This window comes from Pithys albifrons, chromosome 5 (assembly GCF_047495875.1).
Source record: "Pithys albifrons albifrons isolate INPA30051 chromosome 5, PitAlb_v1, whole genome shotgun sequence".
NCBI classification, from domain to species: Eukaryota; Metazoa; Chordata; class Aves; order Passeriformes; family Thamnophilidae; genus Pithys; species Pithys albifrons.
The window spans coordinates 29,204,566-29,218,255 of NC_092462.1; the positions used below are offsets into that span (position 1 = coordinate 29,204,566).

Sequence of the window (13,690 nt, forward strand, 5' to 3'; positions counted from 1 at the left end):
TCAGTATCTGCCCAAACCCTAACTTCTCTTTAGCAGCTGCTAAAGGGAATGTATTTATCTTAAGTAAAACTGGATTATTTGAATGAAGTGTGGTCTTCCTTTCATTACTTATGTTTGCACTGTTTCAGCTCTATACACATTCACTTAGTTACAGCCTAGTACCCCTAGAGTTACAGCTCCTTGTTAAAAAGGAAGTGAATCCTTCTACCTGTTATGGAGGAGAGCATGTATAATTAATTACCCAAGCTTGCCAAGACAGAATCACACTGCACAATGACTCAGGGAGCCTGCCTGGTCTTCTAATAGTCCAGGATGTGGACATAGGGTTTGCCTTCCTAAGGGAAAGAGCACTTCACAGCTGACAGCAGGTGTCAGCACTAGATGACAATTTTTGCTGAACAGAATCTTGACTCAAAGCAAAACTTTCTTCTGAGTTGTTTCAGCCTGATTAGAACTTGATTTTTACCTCAGTTTCAGAAACAGCACAGATCAGTGTTTCTGTCTATGCTGCAACCACGTGAATTTCTGCACTGATCTAACTTCCTGTTACTACTACCAATGTTTTGCAACCTGTGTATCAAACTACAAAGAACCCCAAAGGGGTCTGACTTTGTGAAACACCAGACTTGTTACAGTTCTGAATCTCTCACTCTTGCCAGAGTGGTGCAGAAAGCACTGATGGAATTATTTAAATCCACATGAATGAAGTACTCCTCCAATTCCTGGAGGAAGAATGTTGATAAAGTAATTCCAGCATGGAGGTCAGCTCTGCAAAACTGTTCCAACTCTGTATTTTATCTACATTTATTTTACACCTTTTTTGTTTCTTCTTTCCCCCCAACCATAATTGTTTTCTGTCCCTTAAAGCAGACATGATGTGTTCACAGCTGCTAAATGTCATGAAAATGACCACAGGAGTTAACTGGGAGCAGTTAACTCTGCAGCAGCAGCAACAACAAAAAGTATTTTGGATTGCTGGTAATTCCAGTGCTGCCTCAATAAATACATCCCCATGCGCTGATTGCAAGGACATAGGAGGCATAGAGAGAAAGGCTAACAGGGGCAATGATGTCAGGGCTATGATCTTAAGGCCAGATCTCAGGGGATCCTACACAATGACACCCACATACAGTTGCAGAGCAAAGACTGCACAAGAACCTGGGTGCCAGGGAAGTCAAGGAAAATGTGGTAAATGAGCTAAAGTTCCCTGTGCCATACCTCAGAGAATGTGGTTGTTAAGCAGATGTAATTTGTCTCCACCAAAATTTACAGTGGCTAGTTTGAAGTCTAAACTGTGGTATGGCTCAGATGGCCCTCAGAGCAAAAGGTATCAATACATATTACCAGTAATTGCCTGTAGGACTTCTTTAGATATGCAGGATAGACTTTTAAGCCCAGTAAAATAATCCTCATACAACAGCTATTAGAGCTGCCTAGTATTTCCTGCTGCTGTGTGAGAAGAGCAAGCAGGCAGGACATAGCAGGATACAGGTTTCCCCTGCAAACTTGGCTTTGGCTGGTGCAGGTGTAAACTTGCTACACTTCATCATAGTTGCTTGCTGCTCTTTCCATTTCTGGCCTTCCCTGTTCATTCCAAATCACACTGCAGTGGCAAAGAAACATGGACACTGGGCCAGTCCTCTTTCTTGTGCTTGGCACAAGCATTGTGGCATTTTCAGAAGGACCCGATGTCTTTAAACATACATCCACCTACAGGAGTTGCAATGGCATGCCTGTGGAGTGGCTGAGCTAGCACACTCTAGGCCAGCTTCCTGGTTATACAAGACTTAAGTCATTCCTAAGGCAGAATGGAGAGGATGTTCTCAGCTCTTCTCCCTGCTGCCAATTCACCAGTTCTTAATCTGTTCCAATCACCAGCTGCCAGTACTGCACCCTGGACAAAAATGCTTCTCTGACAGAAGGCTAAAAAAAACTTCTTTCCACAGACATACTGCCCACAAAGGTCAATTCACAGCCTGACAATTTGCCCCCTTGACTTCATCTGCATCAACTCCATCCATTCCCAGCTCAATAAACTTTTTGCAAGTGCTCGTCACTGCCTTGCTAAAAGAAACACTGACACTCAGCAGGAACAGAGGGAACTACAAGATGGAAGACAGTGGGAGATAAGATATACAGGCCACATAAAGGAAGTCTGCTGATTATTTTCGTTAGTACTGGCAAATCACAGCTGCAATAGGTCTCAGAAAGTGAATCCTACTGCAGTTACACACAATATTAGGAAAGCAAGGGAACTGGCTGCAGAGGAAGATTTCAGCAAAATATGCAGAGTGAAAAAGAGCCATACAGCCCTCAACCCTGAACTGCACCAACTGGTATGGAAGGAACACAGGGGACATGACATGTTTCATTAGACACAACAGCATTGTCCGGTGGTACAGATCTCATTGCCATGAGATTTGTTTACCATTTTTGTGGTTTTGATCATATATTTTAGTTCATAGGCAGCTGGGCTATTTCGTACCACAATCACTGGTTGACAGGGTGCTCTGAAAATATTAAGACCTAATACTAATTTGCTTTACTAAGGAGGAAAAAATACAGCACTTGTAATGGGTGCTAAGTGGACAACACTTAATGTGCAAATGCTGCATTTTGAGCTTTTAGATGGCTATGCAAGAAGGGATTGCTTGCTACTTTTTTCCAGCAATTTCCCTGTGCAACAATTCCTAGTGCTGGAAATTGTGTCACTTGGCTTGATTCCTCTTTTGCAACTTAAAACTGATGATCGTGGAAGAATTTTATTTTGAAAAACAACAACCTATCATCTCGCCTTGCTGATAAATCTCACATAGACAGAGCACCTAGAGAAAAAAATGAGGTGCATAGCAAGACAGTCTGCAGAACTAGCCAAGATCTGACGTGGGAGCTGAGTCACAAGACAGAGCAGCATAGAGAAAGCTTATCTCTGTGCAGCTTTTTTTTTCTTTCATCACATGCTTCAGGGGAAGTCAGCTGTAAAAAAAGTCGTTCCTGTAATGAGCTTTAGCTTTGTGTGAGGATATAAGCCTTGTCAGAGTATGAACAATACTAGTCCCAAGTGCCAAGTAGAACTGCAATTACCTACAACAGCATTTTACAGTTTAAGCATTTACATATGCCTTGCAACCATGAAGTTGCCAAAACCCTGCCCAGGAGCAGAAGACTAGAACCTTCCAGATCTGATGTTCAGGAAGCTCAAGGTCCCTCACAATGATGAGCTCTAAGCTGCCTTCCACAAATTCTTTTCATTCAGGAGTATCAACATCCCTTATGTTTGATCAAGGAAACACTGCTATCAGAATTGGCAGGCCTCCATTTAACCCTACTTTACAATGGCCACAAAGTATCCTAGTATAGAGTTCTGCTGTATCCACAACTGAGAATAGCAGCAGTGATCATGAATTCTATAGAAAAGTTCAGTTCATCACCTTGTAAAACCAGGAACTTGCCAACGTAACAGCTTTTCTGCAGGCTCAGATCCAAACCCATGATTTACAAGAAAGCATTTAATTCCTTATAGGGTTCAGTATTTTGTTATTGAAAATCCAATCAATACAATAACTCAGTACTGTCAGAATTGTTTATTTTATTGAAACAACATACACCTTACCCACTCTGAGTCTGGCAGTAACGTTGACATTACACCACCCAGGAAGTGGATGGAGACAGACAACTCTGAAAAAACAGACAATGCCATCCCTGCAGGCCTCAAGATAGCGCTTTAAAGACAAAAGTACTTGTTATTCACTTATTTAATTACTTTAGCAAAGAGAAAGGCATAAATATCCTACAGATTCAGAAACCATGGTTCATATATCACATCGTGTTTCCTGCAGAACTATAAACACAAATACAAATGAAAATATTGTCTTAAAACATTTCATAGCACATTGTAATTTGAGAGCAAACTTCAGCTTCAAACTACATAGCAAAAATCCAGTTTCATTGTTAGGTAATTAGTTGGCAAAGAGAATATTGACTGTGACAAGTTTCAACCTGAATACACTTAGAAATGAGTGAAAACTTCACATTTAAAATACATTATTTTGCTACACTTTGTCAAAAAGATAATAAATTTACCATATACTACTTCTCATACAATGCAGAGCTTTCCAATAGGCCAATATTAAGGTCTTGCCTTTCCCTTTTTGAGGTTCATAGTGCAGGCTGTTAATGCAGGTTTTTTTCCTCCAACCCTTGGGCAGCTCTGAGAAGCAAACCACTGTTTTACCCTCAAGTTATCAATTTTCATTTGTATCTTCAAAACAGTATTTTCAGTACAAGCACTTTTTCACAGCTTCTGTTGACTTAATGAAGATAGTTCTATGTTTTTCGCTCATTTTGTTTGCTTGTTTATTTTTGGTTTTGTTTTCTTCTTTAGCTTTCTTCCTTTGTTTGCTTAAGCCAGACATTGAATTTGGGCATTTTGATATGAGCCAATTCTTTGTGTGCTCATGAATTGACATAGTTGCTTTTTGATGAGTTATACTGAAGTCACTTTTTTAGAAACAAACCACATCTGCTAAATCTTGTGGAGATGCACCTTGTATGAGCAAGATAGTGCTTTGCTTTTGCTGTAATAGTTTATATCAAGTCCCAGAAACGGTATTTTCACAAGGCTGAAAGTGATGCTTCTCCAGCTGCTGCCGCCAGCATACAAAAGCTGCATGCACACACACACTTCTACACTCTGTTAGGATGGGCTCTGGAGAAGACCTAGGGGTCAGGCAGCCCATTTTTCACTCTTGCCCTCTTCCCACAATCCTAAGAAATTTCCCTTACTTTTCAGAAAAGCCTCTCCCAGGGCAGTGTCAATCACACAAGAACTGTATGACACTTCTCAGAGCCCCCAAAATATCATCACAGAATAAAGCAAGGCCTCTCTGCTTCCCACTCTTTAATAGCACTTCATTTTTAAGTACCCTGGGGAAAGTTTCCATTCCATTAGACATTCAATTTCCTTTCTTTGCTTAGTATCAAGGCCTGCTGTGCTCTAGAGATGTTTCCAGCTCTGGATTAAGAATACTTCCTTCCCTTTTGCAATAAGCATCTTTGGTTTACTGTGTCCTGGACAGGTCATCCAGCAGGACAGACCATTCACATCAGAAGTCTTCACAGCACTGCCAACACCCACCATTAAAAGCAAAGTCTGTCGCCTCAATGTGGGCAAAATGTCTGTTGTCACTTGAATTTAAATTTATCTCAGTCTTCCAGAAAAACATCCAAATTAGAGAAAAACCATCTTGTCTCTTTTCAGGTTACTTACTTATTTCCTCCCTAATTTATACACAAAATTCCCCAGGTTTGCACAGTCACCTTGAATAAGCTCTAAAACACAGAGCACCCTTGAATCTGCAAATTTTGGCTCCAACAGTCATACAGCACAGATACAAAGACATCAACGTTAGTCTCTATTTATATGTAGTTTTACTTTTTTCCACTAAGGAAAAACTACAACACTTATCTGAGTAGCTGCCTGCACTTACAGTAAAGTTCACTTGAATTCACAAAGACAAACGAAAGTGGCTTCAAAGAGCAGCACTCCTCAGGTATTAGGAGGATGCTGGATCACCGAGAAAGAGGTGGAAAAAAAATTAGAAATTCTGAATCAAATGAAATTAAGCCCAGAACAAAAGTAGTAAATTACTTGCAATCTGGTAAGGCTATCATTGCCATAATCCCTCAAGTACAGACAGATATACAGTCACTGTAACATCGTTTTTCTTAACTTGGATAAATTTATTCTGTATGAGAAGCTGCTGATTTGAAATAGTGGATGTTCCAGCACCTGAGATACCCTACACAGCAGTGAGAGTCCACATTTTCACAGGGAAAGAAAGGAATTCTTCGCCTAGTCTTTTATACCTCATATTCCCTTCTGAAGCCAACTGCTAATAAAATAATTTCACAGGAAAGTTTAGTTCAATCACTCTGATGTAATAATGTCAAGAATTTCATCTTCGTTTTGTGCCCCCAAAGCCTGCAAAGCAAAAAAAAAAAAAGTCAGCTTCGCTATAGCCTTTCCACTGAACTCTCTAGTTCTAAAAAGGCTAAAGGTGGCAAGGGAGACAAGGCAAATAGATTCACATGAAGTAGAACAGCAAGCAACTGTGGGCTGACTAGCCTGAAAAACTATTCTGCTCTTGAAGATTAGACAACCTGCGTTCTACAAAGAACATGTTCCTACACATTTGCTAGAGAAGGGCATGTGCAGTGCACATCCGAAAGGAAAGCTTTAAACTAATACACCTTGTCACTGAAGAGAAACCTAACACTGGTGGTCCCATGCCCACTGTACACTTGTGGGGAGTTTCATGGCCCACAATGCTGCCCTACTTCCACAGGAAACAGAAATAAGGGACATTGTTCCATGCCCATCTACATTAATTGATGAAATCAAACAAGGAATGCTTGCTGAATCTCAACTAATGTCTGCATATTCTTGAGCTCCAGGAAATGAAAAGGTGTTTTGCCTTACCAGAAGCAGTTCTTGTTCCCGAACTGCTGTCCTGTGTGGCATTGCTTGAGTGCCCATTCATAGGAGGGGCAGCTGTGGGATCTGTCCACATACTGTAATATGGGGAACGCGGCTGAGCTCTGATGTGAAACAGAATAGAAGGATTCATTAATGACCCTAAATAAAAATAAGAAGTTACCATTCCAAACAAGAGAGCTACATCTCTTGAGAAAAACTGTAAGCAGGCAGCTGTTTCCAAGCTGGAAATCACCCTATTGAATGTATTTACATGTTGAGAACAAGGATATCCAGCGTTGTAGACTTTCAAAAGGAAATTAAACTGCATTCTTCAGAATAAGCAATTTGAACAATTGCAAATGAGTAAAGTTTTCCCTTTGAAATTCTGTCAAACAAGAAAAGATGTTTGACATTCAAAGCTTAAATGCATTTTGGCAACACTTACATCCCAGCCACGTTAGGCAAAAGAAAACATCCTTCTGTTAACTATTTTGAAAAGGTTGTAGCAGTAACTCTAACATGTCATGACCTTTGATTCACTGGTTTAAATTACTTGCTTTCATGGACATGGAATTTCCTGTTGTTGAAATTTACAAATAACTATCTCACACTTTCTGGCACCAGCATTTTGAGGCACATAATTTTAAAAGACTGAAAAACTAAATTAAATAATAGTGGACCAAAGACTGTTTCAGAAGAAAAGAGGCCCAAGTCAGGAAGCTTGTTCAAGTATTTGGACTTAATCAGTTAGGCCTCTAATCTTGAACAGTAAGAGGTGGCTATGGAAATGGAGGGGATGGAAATCAGGGAACTAATCTGTAAGTAGAAACTACATAAATACAATACTTAAACACAAGGATCATGCATTTAAGACTTAAGAAATGCCCTTAGACTTAAAAAATACCTTTAATACATTATAACTTTTAAGAACTCTTAACAGAATTAATATAAGGCTTCTATTATTAAAAATAAAACCTCCACAACTTTACAGTGAAGATGCTTTAACACACTCCTGTCCACATTATCTTACTCTCAAACTTTCAGTATAAAAAAGGCATGTGGTTTTATATTTAATCTGTTATACTGCCACATTCCTAAAGGAATAGACTCAATATACAAGCAGTTATTTGATAAACAGCAAAAACTGTTTTGGCTCTAAAGATTCCCTGCAGGAGTCACGTATTGTCTCCACTGAAGCCTAAAATGGCAGCAATTGCTCTCTTTAAACTGTTAAACTGAAACCGATGCATTTTAAACATCTAAAAGTGTCTAGCAAATATGACCACCAACCAAATGCTTACTCCAGTATGAAACTGCCTTTGAATGCCAATTATGCAATTTACATATGATCTGCAACTCCTCTGAAAAACTGCACCTCTTGGATTTCTACAAATGGGTCATTGGGAGACTGCAGATTAAAGGCTGGTTAATCTAATCACCCTATCACAGAAGAGTAGCTGCAATCCAGACTGATTTTAGGGAAGATGACACTGATAGAAGAGAACTATCTACAGATGGTTTTATGCTTCATATGACTTAAGGCATATGTTTTAAGACAGTCTGCGGGTAGACTGTTTAAAAGTTCTATTTAAATTTGCAGGCCACTGTGCCACCTCAGAGTCATCAGAACCAGAATGAAGTACCTTAATCCTCCCAAGTCCTCCCCACAAACATGCATAAAATGTGTCTGGTGCTGAAGCTACAGACAGCTCCTCAAAATTCACCCAGTGGTAGGATTTTATAGCTTGAATGACACAGGCCTGAAAACTTAGAAACAATGTCAACACAGTATATGGCATACCCCTTGAAAGTTTAAAATCCAATAGTATGCATGTTTTACCTGTGACTGCCTGCCAAGTAGCCCAGCAAGCCTCCTGCTCCTAATCCAGTCCAAAATCCTGGTCCTGAATTGGTTCCGTGATGGGAATGAGTTCCAAAGCTGTTATCGTCTTAACCAAAATGAAAATAGGAAACATCAGTTAGTAGCTTAATCCTCAGGCCAGCTGTTTCAACAATATTCTCTCCTGTTAGAGACAATGGAAAATTAGAACACTTTCTCCGGATTCCAGCAGACTCTTGATCAAGCTTAGCTTGAGAGGCCTCGCATTTCAGAAAGCAGGAAAAAACCAGAGAAACAAATCCCACTGTGAAGAGTTTTACATTAAAAATCTGCTTGCACTCCATCTTACAGCCCTGATGCTCACAAAACAAGGAAAGTGTCCCTGCCTGCTGATCTATAAACAGACAGGTAAGATTAAAAATAGAAAAGAAAAGAAGAAAGAATAATCTCCTGAAGGTCACATGGCAGGCCAGAGGCAGACACAGAAGCAGAAATCAAATAGGTGAGACTCAGAGTGAGCAAACCATAAAGACAGAGCTTCTAATCTCACTCAGCACAGCTGCACCATTTGAGTCACAGTGGCTCAGTGTAACGGCTCACATTACTTGTATTGTTCCTGGTAATCCTGGCCTGGGATTTGTTATCAAAAGGCATGTTAACTGCAATCACATTGAAAAGTTTTTATTATGCATGAATCACTGAGCTTGACAAATACCTTGATGAAACCGCAAATGTATCAAGTAGGTGGCGGGGGAAAGGAGAGTCACAGATTTTTTACATGTGACCTGTGGAACATGAGGCTCTGAGTCAGAACTGAATGTCTTCCATTTGGAAATAAAAAGAGAAAATACAACCCCCAAGTAGAATAATTTTCTGGTCTAGATTAAAACACAAATACAAGAATAAGCTCAACCACAGGCTTAACACACAAGGAAGTATAAAAAGCAAGGACTGAAGATAACATTAGTGTCTCCCTGAAATATGCCCAGCTGAACAAGTGGACCAGAGATGACATAGGTAAAAGTTAGAGAAGGTCTGGTTTGTCTTCAGACTGCTGTGAAATAATCAGTTCTCAGTCTACATTGCATTTGATGTTGAATTTCATTTTGAATGCATGGGGAGAAAGATAAACTCTCTTTGGAATGATACACTCATTAAATTATGCTGATTTGGAATAACCAAAAAAAGTACTTCGTTTACTGTAAAAACAACGTTAATCAAGAGATGAACCAACTAATTTGTTCAAAAGCACCATGACTGAACGTTGACTCAGAAAACCAAGTCATTTTTTGCTGAAATACATAGAGTAAACATCAAGAATCATGTCAAACCACAGAGAAAAAGCAGAATTTAATTAAGATAGGCTGACTAAACTAGATTCACTGGACATGTTCTGCATGCTAACAGGATTTAAAACGAGGCAAATCAAATATTAACAGCAATGCATGAACACTGCTTTTCATTACTGTCCAGATTTCCAAAGATTAATACATTCCTGGGAACACATGGACATACAGTTCAAGAGGTATGCTTTTGCTCTGCTGCCAGAATGTATGGCAGTCATAAATACAATGAAATGGCACAACAATTGGTGCAATGAAGGGGCAAGGAACAGGACAGAAAAAAATTACAGTAACTCTTCACTGTTTTGCCTGTGACCAGTATGACAGGCCTCATGTGACCAAGGCTCTACTGACTACCACAGTAATGCCAATGGCAACTGCCCACAGATGGTGATTGATGCGCAGGCAGCATAGACAGACAGCCTGAAATAACTACATGGAAACCAATCTGCAAAGGCAGCAGTAACATGGAAGCAGAATCCCTTTAATTTCCTGTTGCAGGTACATCTGAACGTTCCTGTTGCACACACCCTGCACAAGGGTATCCAAAAGAGTTATACTGCACCCTCTGCTGGCCAAGCTGCTTGAGCAAAACTTGAAAAATGCATCAATATGCACTACTAAAACAAACTTCTAAGTAAACTTAATCCTTGCTATACATTTTCTTGTAAACCCCCTTCTCTATCTCACAAAAAAAAGAGATTATGTAACTTGCAAGAGTATAACTTAAGTTCTAGTGCTGTGAGCAGCTTGCATGTGCCCAGGGTTAAATCAGTTGGTCAGAGAGCTAATGAGCAATGTTTATTTTCCTTAAACACTGTGACTGTTTAGGGAAGACCACTTATTGACAAAAGTCAACAGTTTTCTGAGAAAAGAAAAAGTGCACCTTTTCCTAGCAGCAGCCTTGTCATTGCTTATACAATTTACACTTTCAGATGAAAGGCCCCACATGAGATTCAGATGCTGCACCTCTAATGCCAGTTCACAGGCACTGTTCTCTGTTCTGGGAACCAAATCTTTCAGCTGCTGGAACTACATTGAAGCACCTGATAAAGAGAGCACTGGTACATGATACTCAACTCCATCAACTGCTTTGTGAATGAAATCAGTGCTGAAAGACCCTTCTGTAAGATTTTAAAGCACCTCTAGTGTGGGTTTGCTTCTGGCTGCATAAAACCATTTTCTATCCCAGATTACCTACGGAAATTATTCTTCCTGTTACACTCCTATTTCACAGGGTATGAAAAGAACACATGCAGAGCATGGGGAGCTGGATTTTCAAAGGTTCAAAGGGCAGTTTACTGTACAGCTGCCCTGAAAGCCTCTGGAAAACCAAGTCCTTATTTTCTCTTTTGAACAAAGAACAGAATGCAAAGCTGGCTCAGCAGCCAATTCAGCAGAGTCGACTGTCAATGCTCTGGTTTTAAGTCAGTCCCTCCTGCCCTTACTGCAGATAAAACAGTACAATCCTGCTTGCTCTTTTGAGTACTGTGAACAGGTCAGAGACCTACCTGTGAAACTGGACTTAAAGCCAGGAGGAGGAGGTGCCTGCTGACTCTGCCAGAAAGGCCTTGTGAATCCGTCACTGTCACCAGGACTCTGCTGAGGCTGCTGGTTGCTGAGGAAGAGCTTATATACCCCGAAAGCAAGAACAAGAAGAACTATGACAACAATTGCTCCAGAACCAGAAGAATCTTGCCTTGACTGATAATAGCTGGAGCCAAAGCTTCCAGAGTTCTTCACTTTCCTTTCACCTTGCTCAGTCAGCTCTAGCCTGAAGAGCAAACTACAGGAGCCTCTCAAGATGTAAGGATCATCCGGGTAATCGTAGCCTTCACAGCTCACTTCTATTTGTCCAAAGCGATAGGCACTTTCCAAGTCTGCCTTGCACTGCCACTGGAAAAGCAAACACAGTACAAAGTAAACAACCCTGCTCCAGAGGTGAAATACTCATCTGCTTCCCCATGTATGCTCTGAAATAAAGCTGTGATTGCTAACGAATCATCTAAGAGGCCACAGGATAAGAAATTTATGAGCAACTTATTTTGGAAAGGAGTAGGAATGTGAAATTAACTAAAGATGACTTTTAAATCCTAGAACTTAAAAAAATTTTTTTGATTTTTCAGCACACTAAAGAATTGTGACTCTGGAAAATTTTGTTTTTCTTCACTGAACAGGTTTTTCAAGTACCTCCTCTTTAGATACAGCAATATTTCTAAAAACATACAATAATCTCTGCAAGTTACTTAATAAATGCCTGTCCCATACAAGCTTAACAGAGCTACAAAAACACAACATGTGATCTTGAAATCCAATGCAACCAATTCAGTCTGTGTCCTTGCAGAAATCAAAAGAAACAGGACAGACATCATTAGGCATTCAAATGCAGCACTTAACAGTCATACTGCAGATTCCGTGGTTGAGCATCTGCAGATTCCTCAGCCTCACATTTCCTTGAGGTACCTGAACTTACCATCTCTAAATTCAGGACAGCAGCACCAACTGTCAATTCAAATTTGAGGTTTTTTTCACAGTACTGTGTTGGTTCTAACAACTACCTTCAGCCTTGATTCCTGATTATCTACTGACAGCTTAAGTAACAGGTAACAAAACAGTCATGATGGCTTACTGACTAGTACTCACAAGCCCAAAATTTAACTTTTTAAAAGGTAGAGCTGAAGTAAAGCAACTATTTATAAGCCCTTTCCACACTAATGAAAAATGGAAATCTACACAGCAATATCAATTCAAGAGCATCCTCTGGGATTTGCAAGAGTTTTATAAACTCAAGCACCACTTTATTTAAAACCAATGAAGGTTTGCTATGCTGTGTTTTCACATTAGTGCCATCAAAGGTATTTCAAACATATACCTAAAGCAGTTCTGAAAAATGTAAACCTAGGAGTACTTAGGTTAAGTTTTAGTCATCAAAGGTCATCTAACAAGAAGCAAACTGAAGTGACATGACACTCTAGCCTCTCTCACTCTTTTCTTCTTCCTAAGTTACTAAGTTTGGAGGAAGATGATTTCATTAAAAGTTCAACAAGTTTTAAACAGTTACCTGTACATCATAGCCATCCCAACCTTTGTTGTAACACTGAACAACCTCAGGGACATGGGAACACCCCGCAGTGCCTCCTGTGCACTGCAGCTGAGGGACTGCAGGTGTGCGCCTGGACGTCGTGTACTGCCCTCTGTGGAGAGTGAGCGCCTCCACGTCCCTCAGCAGAACCTTCCCTGAAACAGGGAGCACAAACGTCAGAACCCACAGCATTAATTAGGCTGGAAAAGTCCTCTGAGATCACCGAGTCCAACCTATGACTGAACATCATGTCAACTGGACTATGGCACCAAGTGTCATATTCAGTCTTTCTTTGAACACCTTCAGGGACGGTGACTCCACCACCTCCCTGGGCAGCCCGTTCCAATATCTAATTCCCCTTTCTGTGAAGAAAGTCTTCCTCATGCGTAACAGCGTTTGTGCAGGTGCGTTCCCCCTGGCCACGAGGGCCTCCTCTCAGGAAACGACTGGCGATACAGAAGTCGAAATAATGCCCTGCGGCTTCGGGAGGGAGAACCCCACGGAGCATCAGACGCGCAGAGGGAAACGGCATTTCCCTCACTGCCTTCCCAGGCGGCTCTGGGCTACTGCTCTCGGGCATACAAGCACCCCTGACCGCTCAGCGGGATTACTGCTGCGGCACAAGCCGACTCAAAGGGAGCCCAAACCCACACGCGTTCCTGGCGCGGGCCCCGGCACAAGCCCTCCTGCTGCCTCCGTGCGCAGCGGCAGTCGCTAGCTCGGCAGGGCTGCGCAGCGCCGGGCACGTGCGGTGCGGCCTCCGCGCCGGGACAGGCAGCAGTGGCCACGCTGAGCCCACTCATCCCACGGGTCTCACCCGGGCGGTCCCGGCCCAGCGCGGGGCCCGCGGCGCAGAGCAGGAGGAGCAGGAGGAGCAGGAGGCGCAGGCGGGCCGAGGGCGCGGCAGCCATGACAGCGCTGGGCTGCGTCAGCGCCCGCGCGCGGGC

General features: G+C 41.5%; 1 protein-coding gene across 1 annotated transcript; it reads right to left on the reverse strand.

The window, feature by feature from the left end:
• Nucleotides 1-3,572: 3,572 nt before the first annotated feature.
• Nucleotides 3,573-13,689, reverse strand: SARAF (store-operated calcium entry associated regulatory factor). Its single transcript, XM_071556061.1, has 6 exons — nt 13,561-13,689; nt 12,723-12,898; nt 11,173-11,557; nt 8,319-8,427; nt 6,482-6,600; nt 3,573-5,983 (listed from the first exon to the last, which is right to left on the reverse strand). Exons 1-6 carry the CDS (start codon nt 13,652-13,654, stop codon nt 5,958-5,960), a joined length of 909 nt encoding a protein of 302 aa, XP_071412162.1. The 5' UTR covers nt 13,655-13,689; the 3' UTR covers nt 3,573-5,957.
• Between the last annotated feature and the right edge of the window lies 1 nt (nt 13,690).

What these genes read in the sequence shown, in the direction of transcription:
- SARAF (XM_071556061.1), bottom strand. Translation starts at nt 13,654, where the DNA reads ATGGCTGCCGCGCCCTCGGCCCGCCTGCGCCTCCTGCTCCTCCTGCTC. An exon ending in CTTTAAGTCCAGTTTCACAG is followed by an intron (nt 8,428 to 11,172) that starts GTAGGTCTCTGA and finishes ATTTTGGTTAAG; the next exon opens with ACGATAACAGCTTTGGAACT. An exon ending in TACTTGGCAGGCAGTCACAG is followed by an intron (nt 6,601 to 8,318) that starts GTAAAACATGCA and finishes GTTTCACATCAG; the next exon opens with AGCTCAGCCGCGTTCCCCAT.